Here is a 19628-nt window from a genome sequence, read left to right on the forward strand (position 1 = left end):
ACTGATCACCACATTTACCGTATATACTCGAGTATAAGCCAAGACCCCTAATTTTGCCACAAAAAACTGGGAAACTTAATGACTCGAGTATAAGCCTAGTGTGGGAAATGCAGCAGCTACTGGTAAATTTCAAAAGTAAAAATAGATACCAATAAAAGTAAAATTAATTGAGACATCAGTAGGTTAAGTGTGCTTGAATATCCATATTGAATCAGGAGCCCCATATAATGCTCCATACAGTTCATGATGGCCCCATAAGATGCTCCATAGAATATTATGCCCCATATAATGCTGCACAAAGGTTGATGGCCCCATAAGATGCTCCATAGAAATATTTGCCCAATATGCTGCTGCGATGAAAAAAAAAATGCCACTCACCCACGGCTCAGGCCCCCGACACTTGCGATATTCACCTGTCCCCATTCCACCGCCGTGCGCCGCTCCGTCTTCCGGGTCTCTGACTGTTCAGGCACAGGGTGCACACTAACCACGTCATCGCACCCTCTGACCTGAACATCACAGCCAGAAGACATGGAAGACGGAGCCCGGCGAGGGAACTGGGACAGGTGAATATCGCGCAATGCTCACCCTCCCCCCGTTATACTCACCCTCCCGGCGCGGTCCTTGCTTCTCAGTCATCCCGGGCCAGCAGCTGTTCCTGTGTTCAGCTGTCACTGGTACTGCTCATTAAAGTAATGAATATGCGCTCCACCCCTATGTGAGTGGAGTCACATCCATATTCATTACTTTAATGAGCGGTACCACGTGACCGCTGAACACAGGAAGAGCTGCGGGACCCGGAGACCATCGCATCGGAGAAGCAGGGACAGCGCCGGGAGCAGGTGAGTACGATGTGACAGCTGCCGCCCCCCTCCGACCCTTGGGAATGACTCGAGTATAAGCCGAGAAGGGCACTTTCAGCCTAAAAAATGGGCTGAAAATCTCGGCTTATACGCGAGAATATACGGTACTTCACTTATATTCGAGGCTACGGATGAAAGAAGAGAAACAATCTTTATTCTGCATTATAATCAAGTAATTCACTAGTCATCAATGCCAAAATATATATAATGGGGTTAAAGAAGGGGCACAGCACAGAGCTGAGGGTACTGAGAGCATCTGACTAAGTTAGGAGCAGAGAATGATCGTGGCATCTCTGTCCGAGACCACAAATATTGATGAGCGGTATATTAGAGGGGCTTTTCATGTTGCAGATTCTGTTCTGGAGAAAAGTCCTTGAAGTACCCACAATATTAAACCAGATCAGTGTTACTAAAGCGTTATACTCCTCCTCCTAGCACACTTCGGTAAGTCAGGGAAGCCAGTTCCGCAGATTGAAGGCAGATGAACTGAATAAAAACACTGACCTGCTATGGCTTGAACAAAGGGTCTTGGACTCTGTGTTACTGATCCGGCTGCCATGTGGCCTTCCATTCTCCCAGCTGGCCTACTGACATGTTGTTCACAATCAGGGGGACCGAGCACATCCTTTAGCAGCTGCTGAATGTCAGTATTCTGCATCTTGGGTATCTCTGTGGTCACAAAACAGAGTTAGGATTGTTGCTTTCCCAGTCCATGTATACATAGGGAAGAGGGAAAGCAACAGACAACCAGGGATACACACAACCGTCGAAAATACAGAATTGACATTTTACACCCATGTATGAACCACAGAACAAGACAATGGTTGAACACCAATTCTTAGGAAGTAACCCAGGAGCACAAGTAAATCATAGCAATTCTTTTTATATGACAGATTCAGCAAAACCCATGCTATAATTTACGGTGCTTCTATATGAAGAGACGTACATCGGCTAGAAGAACTGATGACTACAGAGTTTTTATATGGATTTTAAAAAAAAGTTGCAATAAAAATTTAACTTCTAAACTTGACAAAGCCCTCACATCCCTGCTACTGGACCCGATAGGAGATCAATCTTGGTTAAGGAGCTTTTTCAAATAGATCACACAATATATAACAGACAAGAAAAAGGGGTTGTCTGCAAATGTAAATCCCTTGCCGACGCCCCTGTGGTCCACCATCAGTCCATGCTTATATGGCATTAAAACGGTTATCTGGTCTAAAGTTACAAGTCTATAGTCACTATGTGACTGCGGCCTTATGATTCGTCAACGCGCAGACTGGGTGCCGGGAGGATTCTCCAGTGTAGGGGAGTGGTCGTCCATATGCATACTCCCGGCCACATTCTGACTAGACTGTTTCTGACCTCACTCAATACACTTGCATTGAGCGAGACAAGCCCATCTAGTTGGAATGTGGCAGAGAGTATGCATATGGCAAACTTTCCATCACGGACCGCTGCTGCCAGTGCCGATACTGGAGAATCCTCACAGCACACAGTGGCACATTGTGAGGACTCACAAGTCTGTAGTCACAGAGTACCTGCAGACTTGTGATTTATGAATGGATTTAAAGGGGTTGTCTGGTCTAAAGCTACATCAAGTGCATTAGCAACATAGTCACTATTCTGTAAACATGAAGCGGTCATCAGGTTAGGATTTAAATCCATGACGACTTGCTGAGAAGCTGCATGTCAGAGGAGGGATGAAAGGGGGGCGTTACAGGCTGCTGGTACGAACTATAAATCACACTATTGGTCCTAAAAGTTCTCCTTGCACAGGTAGAGTTCCCCCGCAGCATGGGAGAAGTGCAGGGGCACTAATTTGGTGGAATCTAGTTGTGTGGCCACCTTCAGAGAAGTACTTACAGCCCCCCCCCCCCCCCCCCAAAAAAAAAAAAAAAAAAACTGTCCCCAGCCACCCCAGAAAAGGCGCTTCTGTAAGATGCGCCAATTCTGGCACTTAGCCTCTCTCTTCCCATTGCCCTGTAGCAGTGCCATATGGGGTAATGGGGGGTTAATGTCACCTTGCTATTGTCTGAGTCTGCGCATGCTCAGTGACATCAGTGGTAGTCACTGAGGCTGCGCAGCGGCCCAGCCTGACCTGAGGTGAACTCGGCAGTTGGAAGGGAGCACAAAACGAAGAGCCTCCTTCACAGAATGCAGCATTAGTGCTGCACAAGGTGGCTCTTTTAGTTAAAAACGCCAAAGTTAATTACAGTTCTTCAACACAAAAAAGTGAAATTCATTACATAGAGTCATTACAGAGTGATCTATTTCAAGTGTTTATTTCTGTTATTGTTGATGATCATGGCTTACAGCCAATGAAAATCATTATCTCAGTAAATTAGAATCCTTTATAACACCAGCTTGAAAAATTATTTTAAAATCCGAAATGTTGGCCTACTGAAATGTATGTTCAGTAAATGCCTTGGTCGGGGATCCTTTTGCATCAGGTTGCTTTGATAGCAGCCTTCAGCTCATCTGCATTGTTGGGTCTGGTGTCTCATCTTCCTCTCGACAATAGTTTCTAGATCAGGAGAGTTTGCTGGTCAATGAAACCCAGTGAGGGTAAGTTCACACAGGATGTTTTTGCTGCTTTTTTTCTGTAGCAAAACCTGATTATCTTGGCAGGAAAGAAACGCAGGTTTAGGTGTGTTTTTGTTGCGTTTTTTGTTGCGTACTTGTTGCGGGTTTTTTTTCCTCTTTGTCCATGCTAATGTCCTTCGATTTTCAGCAGCAAAAACGCAGCAAATGATACCTGCGTTTTTGCTGCATTTTTTTTTCAACACCCATTCAAGTCAATGGGTGAAAAAAACGCAGCGAAAACACTGAAAGAAGTGACACGCTCTATGTCTGAAAAATGCAGCAAAGCACAAAATACTGATCAAACAAAAAACCAATGTGTGTGCATGAGATTTCTGAAATCTCATAGGCTTTGCTGGTATTGTAAAAAGCAGCTGAAAATTAGCATTAAAAAACGCAGCAAAAATACCCTGTGTGAACTTACCCTGATACTGTTTTTTTTAAACCAGGTATTGGTACTTTTGGCAGTGTGGACAGGTGGCATGTCCTGCCGGAGAATTAAATTTGCATCTCCAAAAAGCTTGTCGGCAGAGGGAAGCATGAAGTGCTCTAAAATTTTCTGGTAGACGGCTGTACTAACTTTGGTCTTGATAAAAGAGTGGACCTACACTAGCAGATGACATGGCTCCCCAAACCATCACTGTGTACCTCTCCACTCTTTCTCCAGACTCTGGGACCTTGATTTCCAAATGAAATGCAAAATTTTCTTTCGTCTGAAAACACCTTCGACCATTGAGCAACAGTCCAGTTCTATTTTTCTCCTTGGCTCAGGTAAGACTATTTTTGTGTTGTCTATTGGTCATGAGTGGCTTGACACAAGGAAGGCGAAACTTGTAGCCCATGTCCTGGATATATCTGTGTGTGGTGGCTCTTAAAGCAATAACTCCAGCAGCAGTCCACGCCTTGTGAATCTCCCCAAATTTTTGAATGGCCGTTTCTTCACAATCCTTTCAAAGTTGCTGTTATCCCAGTTGCTTGTGCACCTTTTTCTACCACACGATTTCCTTCCACTCAACTTTCCATTAATATGCTTGGATACAGCACTCAGAACGGCAGGCATCTTTAGCAATGGCCTTTTGCGGCTTACCCTCCTTGTGGAGTGTGTCAATGACTGCCTTCTGGACATCTGTCAAGTCAGCAGTCTTTCCCATGATTGTGGAGCCTACTGAAACAGTCTAAGGGACCTTTATAAACACTTAGGGTGGTTTCACATTTGCGGTCAGGAGGGCTGCGGATGGCAGCGTACTTCCTCCCTTCTTCCTCCTTGAAGACCCAACTACGCTCCGCCTACTTCTCCATGCGTCCTGCGCTGCCCTGCGTATCTTTAACCCCTTCAAGACCCAGCCTATTTTGACCTTAAAGACCTTGCCGTTTTTTGCAATTCTGACCAGTGTCCCTTTATGAGGTAATAACTCAGGAACGCTTCAACGGATCCTAGCGGTTCTGAGATTGTTTTTTCGTGACATATTGGGCTTCATGTTAGTGGTAAATTTAGGTCAATAAATTCTGCATTTATTTGTGATAAACACGGAAATTTGGCGAAAATTTTGAAAATTTCGCAATTTTCACATTTTGAATTTTTATTCTGTTAAACCAGAGAGATATGTGACACAAAATAGTTAATAAATAACATTTCCCACATGTTTACTTTACATCAGCACAATTTTGGAAACAAAATTTTTTTTTGTTAGGAAGTTATAAGGGTTAAAATTCGACCAGCGATTTGTCATTTTTACAACGAAATTTACAAAACCATTTTTTTAGGGACCACCTCACATTTGAAGTCAGTTTGAGGGGTCTATATGGCTGAAAATACCCAAAAGTGACACCATTCTAAAAACTGCACCCCTCAAGGTACTCAAAACCACATTCCAGAAGTTTATTAACCCTTCAGGTGCTTCACAGAAGCAGAAGCAACATGGAAGGAAAAAATGAACATTTAACTTTTTAGTCACAAAAATTATCTTTTAGCAACAATTTTTTTATTTTCCCAATGGTAAAAGGAGAAACTGAACCACGAAAGTTGTTGTCCAATTTGTCCTGAGTACGCTGATACCTCATATGTGGGGGTAAACCACTGTTTTGGCGCACGGCAGGGCTTGGAAGGGAAGGAGCGCCATTTGACTTTTTGAATCAAAAATTGGCTCCACTCTTTAGCGGACACCATGTCACGTTTGGAGAGCCCCCGTGTGCCTAAAAATTGGAGCTCCCCCACAAGTGACCCCATTTTGGAAACTAGACGCCCCAAGGAACTTATCTAGATGCATAGTGAGCACTTTGAACCCCCAGGTGCTTCACAAATTGATCCGTAAAAATGAAAAAGTACTTTTTTTTCGCAAAAAAATTCTTTTAGCCTCAATTTTTTCATTTTCACATGGGCAACAGGATAAAATGGATCCTAAAATGTGTTGGGCAATTTCTCCTGAGTACACCAATACCTCACATGTGGAGGTAAACCACTGTTTGGGCACATGGTAAGGCTCGGAAGGGAAGGAGCGCCATTTGACTTTTTGAATGAAAAATTATTTCCATCTATTAGCGGACACCATGTCGCGTTTGGATAGCTCCTGTGTGCCTAAACATTGGCGCTCCCCCACAAGTGACCCCATTTTGGAAACTAGACCCCCCAAGGAACTAATTTGGATGCCTAGTGAGCACTTTAAACCCTCAGGTGCTTCACAAATTGATCTGTAAAAATGAAAAAGTAATTTTTTTTCACAAAAAAATTCTTTTCGCCTCAATTTTTTCATTTTCACATGGGCAGTAGGATAAAATGGATCATAAAATTTGTTGGGCAATTTCTCCCGAGTACGCCGATACCTCATATGTGGGGGTAAACCACTGTTTGGGCACTCGGCAGGGCTCGGAAGAGAAGGCGCGCCATTTGACTTTTTGAATGGAAAATTAGCTCCAATTGTTAGCGGACACCATGTCGCGTTTGGAGAGCCCCTGTGTGCCTAAACATTGGAGCTCCCCCACAAGTGACCCCATTTTGGAAACTAGACCCCCCAAGGAACTTATCTAGATGCATATTGAGCACTTTAAACCCCCAGGTGCTTCACAGAAGTTTATAACGCAGAGCCATGAAAATAAAAAATAATTTTTCTTTCCTCAAAAATGATTTTTTAGCCTGGAATTTCCTATTTTGCCAAGGATAATAGGAGAAATTGGACCCCAAATATTGTTGTCCAGTTTGTCCTGAGTACGCTGATACCCCATATGTGGGGGTAAACCACTGTTTGGGCGCACGGCAGGGCTCGGAAGGGATGGCACGCCATTTGGCTTTTTAAATGGAAAATTAGCTCCAATCATTAGCGGACACCATGTCACGTTTGGAGAGCCCCTGTGTGCCTAAACATTGGAGATCCCCCAGAAATGACACCATTTTAGAAACTAGACCCCCAAAGGAACTAATCTAGATGTGTGGTGAGGACTTTGAACCCCCAAGTGCTTCACAGAAGTTTATAACGCAGAGCCATGAAAATAAAAAAAAAAATTATTTTCTCAAAAATGATCTTTTAGCCTGCAATTTTTTATTTTCCCAAGGGTAACAGGAGAAATTTGACCCCAAAAGTTGTTGTCCAGTTTCTCCTGAGTACGCTGATACCCCATATGTGGGGGTAAATCACTGTTTGGGCACATGCCGGGGCTCGGAAGTGAAGTAGTGACGTTTTGAAATGCAGACTTTGATGGAATGCTCTGTGGGCGTCACGTTGCATTTGCAGAGCCCCTGATGTGGCTTAACAGTAGAAACCCCCCACAAGTGACCCCATTTTGGAAACTAGACCCCCAAAGGAACTTATCTAGATGTGTGGTGAGCACTTTGAACCCCCAAGTGCTTCATAGAAGTTTATAATGCAGAGCCGTGAAAATAATAAATACGTTTTCTTTCCTCAAAAATAATTATTTAGCCCAGAATTTTTTAATTTTCCCAAGGGTAACAGGAGAAATTTGACCCCAATATTTGTTGTCCAGTTTCTCCTGAGTATGGTGATACCCCATATGTGGGGGTAAATCACTGTTTGGGCACATGCCGGGGCTCGGAATTGAAGTAGTGACGTTTTGAAATGCAGACTTTGATGGAATGCTCTGCGGGCGTCACGTTGCGTTTGCAGAGCCCCTGATGTGCCTAAACAGTAGAAACCCCCCACAAGTGACCCCATTTTGGAAACTAGACCCTGAAAGGAACTTATCTAGATGTGTGGTGAGCACTTTGAACCCCCAAGTGCTTCATAGAAGTTTATAATGCAGAGCCGTGAAAATAATAAATACGTTTTCTTTCCTCAAAAATAATTATTTAGCCCAGAATTTTTTATTTTCCCAAGGGTTACAGGAGAAATTGGACCCCAAAAGTTGTTGTCCAGTTTCTCCTGAGTACGCTGATACCCCATATGTGGGGGTAAACCACTGTTTGGGCACACGTCGGGGCTCAGAAGGGAAGTAGTGACTTTTGAAATGCAGACTTTGATGGAATGGTCTGCGGGTGTCAAGTTGCGTTTGCAGAGCCCCTGGTGTGCCTAAACAGTAGAAACCCCCCACAAGTGACCCCATTTTAGAAACTAGACCCCCCAAGGAACTTATCTAGATATGTGGTGAGCACTTTGAACCCCCAAGTGCTTCACAGACGTTTACAACGCAGAGCCGTGAAAATAAAAAATCATTTTTCTTTCCTCAAAAATTATGTTTTAGCAAGCATTTTTTTTAGATTCACAAGGGTAACAGGAGAAATTGGACCCCAGTAATTGTTGCGCAGTTTGTCCTGAGTATGCTGGTACCCCATATGTGGGGGTAAACCACTGTTTGGGCACACGTCAGGGCTCGGAAGTGAGGGAGCACCATTTGACTTTTTGAATACGAGATTGGCTGGAATCAATGGTGGCGCCATGTTGCGTTTGGAGACCCCTGATGTGCCTAAACAGTGGAAACCCCTCAATTCTAACTCCAACACTAACCCCCCCACACCCCTAACCCTAATCCCAACTGTAGCCATAACCCTAATCACAACCCTAACCCCAACACACCCCTAACCACAACACTAACCCCAACACACCCCTAACCCTAACCACAACCCTAATTCCAACCCTAACCCTAAGGCTATGTGCCCACGTTGCGGATTCGTGTGAGATATTTCCGCACCATTTTTGAAAAATCTGCGGGTAAAAGGCACTGTGTTTTACCTGCGGATTTTCCGCGGATTTCCAGTGTTTTTTGTGCGGATTTCACCTGCGGATTCCTATTGAGGAACAGGTGTAAAACGCTGCGGAATCCGCACAAAGAATTGACATGCTGCGGAAAATACAATGCAGCGTTTCCGCGCGGTATTTTCCGCACCATGGGCACAGCGGATTTGGTTTTTCATATGTTTACATGGTACTGTAAACCTGATGGAACACTGCTGCGAATCCGCAGCCAAATCCGCACCGTGTGCACATGGCCTAATTCTAAAGGTATGTGCACACGCTGCGGAAAACGCTGCGGATCCGCAGCAGTTTACCATGAGTGTACATTTCAATGTAAACCTATGGGAAACAAAAATCGCTGTGCACATGCTGCGGAAAAACTGCACGGAAACGCAGCGGTTTACATTCCGCAGCATGTCACTTCTTTGTGCGGATTCCGCAGCGGTTTTACAACTGCTCCAATAGAAAATCGCAATTGTAAAACCGCAGTGAAATGCGCAGAAAAAAACGCGGTAAATCCGCCATAAATCCGCAGCGGTTTAGCACTGCGGATTTATCAAATCCGCAGCGGAAAAATCCGCAGAGGACCAGAATACGTGTGCACATTCCTAACCCTAACCCTAGCCCTAACCCTACCCCTACCCCTAACCCTACCCCTAACCCTACCCCTAACCCTAGCCCTACCCCTACCCCTACCCCTAACCCTAACCCTAACCCTACCCCTACCCCTACCCCTAACCCTAACCCTATTCTAACATTAGTGGAAAAAAAAAATTTCTTTATTTTTTTTAGTGTCCCTACCTATGGGGGTGACAAAGGGGGGGGGGTCATTTATTATTTTTTTTATTTTGATCACTGAGATAGATTATATCTCAGTGATCAAAATGCACTTTGGAACGAATCTGCCGGCCGGCAGATTCGGCGGGCGCACTGCGCATGCGCCCGCCATTTTGGAAGATGGCGGCGCCCGGGAGAAGACGGACGGGACCACGGCTGGATCGGTAAGTATGATAGGGTGGGGGGGGACCACGGGGGGGGGGGGGATCGGAGCACGGGGGGGGGAATCGGAGCGCGGGAGGGGTGGAACGGAGCGCGGGGGGCGTGGAACGGAGCACGGGGGGGCTGGAATGGAGCACGGGGGGGTGGAACGGAGCACGGGGGGGGGTGGATCGGAGTGCAGGGGGGGGTGATTGGAGCACGGGGGGGTGATTGGAGCACGGGGGGAGCGGACACGAGCACGGGGGGGAGCGGAGCACAGGACGGAGGGGAGCCGGAGCAGTGTACCGGCCAGATCGGGGGGGTGGGGGGGCGATCGGAGGGGTGGGGTGGGGGCACACTAGTATTTCCAGCCATGGCCGATGATATTTCAGCATCGGCCATGGCTGGATTGTAATATTTCACCCGTTATAATGGGTGAAATATTACAAATCGCTCTGATTGGCAGTTTCACTTTCAACAGCCAATCAGAGCGATCGTAGCCACGAGGGGGTGAAGCCACCCCCCCTGGGCTAAACTACCACTCCCCCTGTCCCTGCAGATCGGGTGAAATGGGAGTTAACCCTTTCACCCGATCTGCAGGGACGCGATCTTTCCATGACGCCGCATAGGCGTCATGGGTCGGAATGGCACCGACTTTCATGACGCCTACGTGGCGTCATGGGTCGGGAAGGGGTTAACATTGGGTAAGCAGGGATGTGCGATGTATGTGGATGCATTCGCATGCGGCGATTTGACGTGTGTGGCGACCACACGGAAACACAAAATTTTGTGTGTTTACATCTGTGCCTGATGTCCACAGATGGGGGTTGTGCTCCCAGTCCAACACCGTGCGGGACGATTTGCAATTGCCACAGAACACCAGGATTTGCAAACTCGCCACTGGTGTCCTGTGCTCTTCACAGATGAAAGCAGGTTCACACTGAGCACATGTGACAGGCGTGACAAGAGTCTGGAGATGCTGTGGAGAGCGATCTGCTGCCTGCAACATCCTTCAGCATGACCGGCTTGGCAGTGGCTCAGTAATGGTGTGGGGTGGCATTTCTTTGGAGGGCCGCACAGCCCTCCATGTGCTTCCCAGAGGTAGCCTGACTGCCATTAGGTACCGAGATGAGATCCTCAGACCCCTTTTGAGACCATATGCTGGTGCAGTTGGCCCTGGGTTCCTCCTAATGCAGGACAATGCCAGACCTCATGTGGCTGGAGTATGTCAGCAGTTCCTGCAAGATGAAGGCATTGAAGCTATGGACTGGCCCGCCTGTTCCCCAGACCTGAATCCGATTGGACACATTTGGGACATCCTGTTTTGCACCATCCACCAACGTCACGTTGCACCACAGACTGTCCAGGAGTTGGCAGATGCTTTAGTCCAGGTCTGGGAGGAGATCCCTCCGGAGACCATCCGCCGCCTCATCAGGAGCATGCCCAGGCGTTGTAGGGAGGTCATACAGGCACGTGGAGGCCACACACACAGCTGAACATCATTTCCTTGTCTTGAGGCATTTCCACTGTAGTTGGATCAGCCTTTAATGTGATTTTCTACTTTTATTTTGAGTATAATTCCAAATCCAGACCTCCATGGGATTTACATTTATATTGATCATTTTTATGTTTTATTGTTCTGAACACATTCCACTATGTAATGAATAAAGATTTGCAACTGAAATATTTCATTCAGTGATATCTAAGATGTGGGATTTTAGTGTTCCCTTTATTTTTTTGAGCTGTGTATAATCCGACTGAAAGTCAGATATATTTGGTTCTTTGTCTATATAACCCTCTTATTCAAATTCGGGTTAAGGATCCTCTGAAGGAAGCACCCTGAAACATCCTTTTTCACACTCCACGTGGAGGAATTTTTCTGGGAAAGGAAAATCACCTCTATGTTATTAGAGACAGGCAGCACACCAGTGGAAGAATCACCCTCGTTTGCAAACCATTCCCAGTGTTGTGCCTCCTTGCACAACCATACCAGGTGAGCAAGATTCAAGTTGCACGTTTCTCAACAAGAAATATTCATTTACTACGCTTAGATAGTGCTCTCCATCTTTCCCCTCATCCTCTTTCCCAGGACCTCATTCACACGGACCATGTAGTTTGTCATACAACTCTCAACTTTATAACCAAGTCATGCCCACATAGAAATGTAATCCAACCAGGACGATGCAAAGACGTCTACTTTTTGGAGATCTTTTCAGGAGAAAATACTTTTCAACTTGTAAAAGGAAAATGTGTGACTCAACAGAAGTTTAGCATTTGCCATTGCCCCCGTCCATTCGTGCAATCCATATCTAGGCCTATAAAGAGACTTGCAGATCTGTCAGTCATTCCAATCCTCAGTGTAGTATTGTGAGGTTACTTGCAGCAGTGCAGTAGATGGAGATTACTGTGTTGTTACTTTCAGGATTATTAACTTTCTGCAATCATTGTTCAAAAATTACAACATTTCTATTTCACTTTCATGTCCTAGCATTTCCAAAAAATTAAATGTAAAAAATTATATAATTTTATTAAAAAGCTTAATAAAAATGTTGCTTTTTTTTCCTCCAGAAGTGTCCCTTTAACTCAGACCTGGGAATACTGCAGCCCACATCTCGCCCACCTATTGTTCCAGTCAGGTCCACAGAGACAGGGCTGAAACAGTGAAGGGCTGAAACAGTGACCCATTGGCTGCTCCGTGCCCTCACTCACTCGCCTGCAGTACATACACTTCAAGTCACTGCGATCTGCATTCTCAAGATGTAGACAGCGGTGAATACATTGGTGAAGGACAGGGCCATCGGCTCCATCTTGCACCAATGAGTGAGAGACAGCAGACACGATGACGTTATTTCATCGCGCTGTTGAGACTTAGTGCACAGGAGACAGGATGTGGTGTTTTTTTTTTTCCATGTGTATGGGATATTTGTATGTAAGAGGCTATGTGGGGGCTCATACTGCATACTAAGAGGCTATGTGGGGCTTATATTGCATACAGAGAGGCTATGGGGGGCTCATATTGCATACATAGAGGCTATGGGGGGCTCATAGCATATAAAGAGGCTATGTGGGGGCTCATTGTATACAGAGAGGCTATGTGGGGCTCATTGCATACAGAGAGGCTGTGTGGGGACTCATTGCATACAGAGGGGCTATGTGGGGGCTCATTGCACACAGAGGCTGTGTTGGGGCTCATTGCATATAAAGAGGCTATGTGGGGGCTCACTGTACAGAGAGGCTATGTGGGGGCTCACTGTACAGAGAGGCTATGTGGGGGCTCATTGTATATATAGATGCTATGTGGGGGTTCATTGCATATAGAGTCGCTATGTGGGGGCTCATAGGATATAGAGAAGCTATGTGGGGGCTCATTGCATACACAGAGGCTATAGCGATTAGGCTTTGTGTGGGTCTCATTGTATACAGAGAGGCTATGTGGGAGCTCATCACATTTAGAGGTGCTATATGGGGGCTCATAGCATATAGAGAGGCTATGTGGGGGCTCATTGCATATAGAGAGGCTATGTGGGGGCTCAAATTGCATATAGAGAGGCTATGTGGTGGCTCATTGTATATAGGAGGCTATGTGGGGGCTCATTGTATACAGGAGGCTATGTGGGGGCTCATACAGTATATACGGAGTTGGTGTCTTGGCTGATAGGGTATATAGGGGGATGTCAGCATACTTAATTATAGTCAACATTAAGTGAAATAATTTATATTAATTGTAATTAATATTTTAATATTAATAGTGAGCAAAATTAATTTCAGCCTATTGGTTTGGCCTCCACAGTAACGGTCACTGTTGTGGCCCATTGGGAAAATTAATTGCCCACCCCTGCTTTAACTGACAAGCAATCAAGAAATATGTCAGAGAATCTGAAACTCTTACATGTTATCAGACAAAAACCACAAAACTTTGCTGGATAGCAGTGATCAATGCAGAGTAACATTACAACATAAGGAAAGGTGACAGCTGAGGAAAGGTTTGGGGAAACCTGATGCAGAGGAATTATCGACCACTGCATACAGAACACATTACAAAATAGAAGGAAATTTAAGGCTATTGTGAGAGACCAACCCTCTGTGGAGATTTTCTCCAGATCCGAGCCGAGGGCTCCCTCTGGCAGAGTCGTCAGAATTTTCTCTCCAGGGTGAGAAGCAGCAATACTCAGGGCCTCGGTTTCTGACGCTTCCTCTGCGTGGAGGGGAGGGCAGTTAAATAACTATGCTCAGGTCTCAAAAAGACAAGCAACAGGAAAGGATAGACAGGCACTAGCCAAGATCCGCATTCAGTCATGGCAGTTCTTTGAAAATTAGACCTCTGGTAGAATAGGACATAGATGACCTTTTATTCCTTTCTTACCTAAAATTTGCTCATACTAACACTCATCGGGTTAGGGCTTATTTGGCAAGTTATAATGCTTACCGAATAAGCTGCAGAGGGAACCCGGATACATGGAGCGTGCCGGCTTATCAGCTGTTCGGCTCCGCAAAAGCATGTGTCGCGGCTGTGTCACAGCACATGCATGGAGAGCCTGTTTGTTGGGATCTCCATGCATTTGTCGTGACACATGCAGCTGCGGCGCCGAACAGCTAATCAGCTGCTGCGCTCCATATATCCGAGTTCCCTCTGCAGCTTATCTGGTAAGCGCTGTAGCTTGCCGAATAAGCAGGGACCCGAGCAAATTCGATCAACTCTAGAGTCCGGCTCTGACAACCTTTATGCTTAAACATTCCATTTGTTGCATACTAGAGGCTTTCAGGGTAGTTTTTACTATTACCAGGAGTCTTTTACTTTTCCCCATGGATTCCAGCTGCTACTGTATGTGCAGGCACAAAAAGTCTTCTTTCCTTGGCACAATGCAGAATTTCGTACACTGGGGGGTTCTAAAGAACATCCACAATGTGGATGGCACAGAGTAGCTAGATACTACATGTGGAGGCCAAGTGACCGATTTATTCCTGCAAGCAGGTCTTTCAATGGTCTCTGGCAAGAATTCGCTAATTAAAATGAGAATAAATAAATAAATAAATAAAAAATCAGTGAATAGCAATAATTGAAATGTTCAAGAGGAAATTACTGAGAATTTGGGGAAAAGCATGCTTGAAATAAGAATTTACTACTTTATTGGACATGCAAATAGAATAAGAGTATAGAATGGTGTGATATTACTAACCTGAGTTTTCTAGCCTTGTTTCATTGCTGTCAGAATCGTCATGAGGCAATGTGGAACTAGGGGCGGCCGTAGTCATCACTTTATTATGGGGGGGAAAAAAACACACACAAAAGTGACTGAAGTTTACTATGGCTCCGTACACACTAGCATCATGATTATGTTTACATGATGGCGGCAAGACAGGAATTCAAGAATAGTTTTCAAAAAGATAAAGCCCTGACAGGTCACTACAAAATATAGCCTGCATTTTCTATATCTTATTTACCAGTGCAGGGTGCAGTTGGGCCCTTTGGTGTGGGCTCGGGGAATTGAGGCGTCTGTCCTTGTGGGGTGCACTTACATAGTGATGGGCAGCCCACCTGATCTAATCGTATGGGGGTCACTAATACGTTGTAAGCCAGATACTGCGCACTACACCTGTGTGACTGGTGCCATATACAAGCCATATCCGTGTGCATTTATAATATCACCATGAATGGCAGATGTGCGAGTGGATGTTCCATCAGTAGTTTGCAACTCCTAGTTACAGATTGTGCAAACCAGTTAGCCAGTGGAATGGAGTAAGCAACCCAGATGCAGCTTGGGGTACAGTGAAAACCGCCGCTGCAGTCTGCAGTGTCCGCTATATCTGGACCAACAATAAAAAAAAAAAAAATGGAATATTCGATCATTGACTTGTGAACCCAAGAATAGACCAGACGATAATCTTACATTTGACGACCACCCATTACAATTTTAATTAAACTGGTGTAAAACTTCTTTTAATAGAAGTTGCCTGTTACCTGTGTTTTGTTGGGACAACTGTGGGGCAGGTGTAGTTCCAGATGCCGGACATGGTATACCCTGCACTGTCTTTGCTTTTTGAGGTACAGGACGAGCAGCAAGAAGGGCCTGCTTGCTGAGTTCCATCAACTCTTTGCCAAAAAATGCTTCCTGCGGCGAGAGGACAAAACGTTATCCAATTTTTATTTTAAAAGAAGAAAAAGAAAAGAATTATGAAAAATATTTTCTACATGAAAGTGCAACAGTACCAAGTCTATAATAGTCATTCATTCATATTATCTGACTTATCAATCTGTCACGTGCAAATAAAGATGCTTTTTATAAAAATATTGACTTTGTTTGCATCATCCATAATTTTAGTTATGTTGATAATTCCATTCACAAAACCTAAGGAACGTAAGCACATTAAGCAATTTGCTGGAAAGAATGCAATGCTATAAAAGGTGTTAGACAATCAATATCAAAGCATTCAACATCCTTAGGATAGGTCATCAGCACCATAGTGACTAGCTGGGGACTGCACATCGCCTTCTATTCAAAATAGGAGTGGATCTGCAGTACCCCACTGCGGCCACTATGCAGTGGACAGCGCTGTGCAGCTCCACTACTAAGCACAATCCCCCAAGCACAGGTGATCAGCGGGAGCGCCAAGTGTTGGACCCTCAGACGACCGCTTTTCTAAACGAATGCTGTGAAAGACGTACCAGTCAAGGGCTCATTCACATATCAGTTCACGTATGAGTTCTACCTGTGGGTTTCTTTTTATGTTTTTTTTTTTTGCACCTTTTATAGTCTACGGGCTGTCCACATGACTTTGGCCCAATCACTGATGAAAATTAGTTTCTTGGCGCTTAAGAAAAATTTCCGCCATCTGAATGAAGCCTTAGATCTTGGCTTTTAAATTATAACAGGATCAAAGCTCTTAGTGAATTTAAGGGGAATTAAACTCAGAAAGCAAATGGAAAACGTTAGTAGCTTCAGTGCCTGTGTATGTGTGTTAGTATGTTCATTTAATGGAGTGTTGTAATATGCACACGACAGCAGAAAGAATGGAAGAACTGCATGCAGACACACAAGGGGAGGTTTGTTATATAAAAAAAAATGGCCCTCAAATGCAAGAAGGTTTATGTTTGACTAAGTTGCTGGACACCCACTTTCAGAAAATATATGGGGACCTGTTCCTCTCCTGCTCCCTGTATGCACAACCAGAGAGAACATTTATTTAACCCCTTGTCACACGAGGAAGTGAATTAACATCCTGGGAAGGGATGTGCTCAGTCGGGAAGCTCCTTCTACACAAGGCTGATGCCAGCTTTATTACATAGCCTACATCTTGCATGCAACGCTGGACGCGTCCTCCTGTCCAAAGTCGGGCGGAGCCTGCGCAGTGTGGCGCTGGAGTCATTACGTGTGCATACCACACTACGGCGCCATTTTATTGAACAACTGTGTGAATTCGTACCGGCCATCGCTTTTATCACTATGGCCGGCACATGCGCACTGCTATGCTAACATAGTACATTACTTCAATAAAATAGCGCAGAATCAGCGCGTGCGCACACCGCGATCTCTAGAGTCATTTCATTGAAGACACTGTATATGCAAATTCACAGTGTCTTAAAAAAAAAATGGTGCCAACGTCGGCTCGTGCGCATACCGCGCTTTATTTATTGTACTACAAAATTAGATGTACCAATAAAAATGCTCACCCCCGGGCGTAGAACGGGTTCAATAGCTAGTCTGTCTATAATAGATGTTAACCATTTAGATGCCGCTGTGAATCGGCTCTAATTGCGATTGTGGGAGACTAAATGGGCTACAATGGCAGACCTCCAATGCTGGTGTTTAAGGACTTCAGTGAAGCTCAGCCACAGGCCATGCTTCATAGGATACCTTGATTTACGCTATATACCATATTTTTCGGACTATAAGACACACTGGTCCATATGACACACCTAGGTTTTAAAGAAGGAAAATAGCCCAAAAATTATTGAAACAAAAAATGTGGTAAAATACACTGCTCAAAAAAATAAAGGGAGCTCTTAAACAACAGAATATAACTCCAAGTAAATCAAACTTCTGTGAAATAAAACTGTCCACTTAAAAAGCAACACTGTTTGATTATCAGTTTCACATGTTGTTGTGCAAATGGAATAGACAACAAATGGAAATTATTGGCAATTATCAAGACACTCGGTAAAGGAGCGGTTCTGCAGGTGGGGACCACAGACCACATCTCAGTACCAATGCTTTCTGGCTGATGTTTTGGTCACTTTTGAATGTTGGTTGTGCTTTCACACTTGTGGTAGCATAAGACGGACTCTACAACCCACACAAGTGGCTCAGGTACTGCATCCAGGATGGCACATCAATATGAGCTGTGGCGAGGTTTGCTGTGTCTGTCAGTGTAGTGTCCAGAGGCTGGAGGCGCTACTAGGAGACAGGCAAGTACACCCGAAGATGTGGAGGGGGCCGTAGGAGGGAACCCAGAAGCAGGACCGCTACCTCAGCCTTTGTGCAAGGAGGAACAGGAAGAGCACTGCCAGAGCCCTGCAAAAGGACCTCCAGAAGGCCACAAATGTGCATGTGTCTGCACAAACGGTTAGAAACAGACTCCATGAGGATGGTCTGAGTGCCCGACGTCCACAGATGGGGGGGTTGTGCTCACAGCCCAACACCATGAAGGACGCTTTGCCACAGAACACCAGAATTGGCAAATTTGCCACTGGCGCCCTGTGCTCTTCACAGATGAAAGCAGGTTCACACTGAACATGTGACAGGCGTGACAAGTCTGGAGACGCTGTGGAGAGCAATCTGCTGCCTGCAACATCCTTCAGCATGACCGGTTTGGCAGTGGCTCAGTAATGGTGTGGGGTGGCATTTCTTTGGAGGGCCGCACAGCCCTCCATGTGCTCGCCAGAGGAAGCCTGACTGCCATTAGGTACCGAGATGAGATCCTCAGACCCCTTGTGAGACCATATGCTGGTGCGGTTGGCCCTGGGTTCCTCCTAATGCAGGATAATGCCAGACCTCATGTGGCTGGAGTGTGTAAGCAGTTCTTGCAAGATGAAGGCATTGAAGCTATGGACTGGCCCGCCAATTCCCCAGACCTGAATCTGATTGAACACATTTGGGTCATCCTGTTTCGCACCATCCACCAACGTCACGTTGCACCACAGACTGTCCTGGAGTTGGCAGATGCTTTAGTCCAGGTCTGGGAAAAGATCCCTCAGGAGACCATCTGCCGCCTCATCAGGAGCATGCCCAGGCATTGTAGGGAGATAAATACATGCAGGTTGGGGCCACACACACTACTGAGCATCATTTCCTGGTTTGAGGCATTTCCACTGATGTTGGATCAGCCTGTAACTTCATTTTCCACTTTCATTTTGAGCATCATTCCAACTCTAGACCTCCGTGGGATATTAGTTGTGATTTACGTTGATCATTTTTAGGTTTTATTGTTCTCAACACATTCCACTATGTAATGAATAAAGATTTACAACTTGAAAATTTCATTCAGTGATATCTAGGATGTTTGATTTTTAGTGTTCTCTTTATTTTTTTGAGCAGTGTATTTAATAACATGCATGCTGATACTTATGAGGGAGGTCTGCTGCGGGAGGGCCATAGGTTGTGCCACACAATTGAATGGGGACAGCAATTTTGCACAACTTGTGTGACTCTGCAGATGTTACCAAAACTACAGCTCCCATCATCCCCAACCTGTCCAAGCATCATGGGAGTTGTAGTTTTGAAACAGTTGCAGGGCCAAATTGACAGGTGGCCCTGCAGTGGAATTTTAAAAAGGAGGCTCATACAAATCGTGATGACAACCTGCCATCACGATTTATTTGAGGCTCCTGTAATTTCACGCTAGCACCACCCTTGCCATGGGCGGTACTTGTGCTCATTCATGTTCCCGCGTTCTCCAGCAAAATGGTGCTGGGGTGGCACATGCTCAGATTAACCTCCAGCGGTCTCCATCAAAATTGTGCCGCACATTGGGATCTCGGTTCAATGACTAGCAGAGATCTTGCTAGTCTGCACATGTGCCAATATTT

General features: G+C 45.3%; 1 protein-coding gene across 1 annotated transcript in view; it reads right to left on the reverse strand.

Moving 5' to 3' along the window:
* Nucleotides 1-19628, reverse strand: part of KMT2D (lysine methyltransferase 2D) — a 233551-nt gene that overhangs the window by 106478 nt on the left and 107445 nt on the right. The window contains exons 23-25 of the mRNA XM_069758349.1: nt 15564-15714; nt 14782-14859; nt 1368-1532 (exon numbers count right to left, since the gene is read on the reverse strand). Of these exons, the coding sequence (XP_069614450.1) occupies nt 1368-1532; nt 14782-14859; nt 15564-15714 (394 nt within the window). The remainder of the gene's footprint in view (nt 1-1367; nt 1533-14781; nt 14860-15563; nt 15715-19628) is intronic.

Source organism: Ranitomeya imitator, chromosome 3 (assembly GCF_032444005.1).
Source record: "Ranitomeya imitator isolate aRanImi1 chromosome 3, aRanImi1.pri, whole genome shotgun sequence".
NCBI classification, from domain to species: domain Eukaryota; kingdom Metazoa; phylum Chordata; class Amphibia; order Anura; family Dendrobatidae; genus Ranitomeya; species Ranitomeya imitator.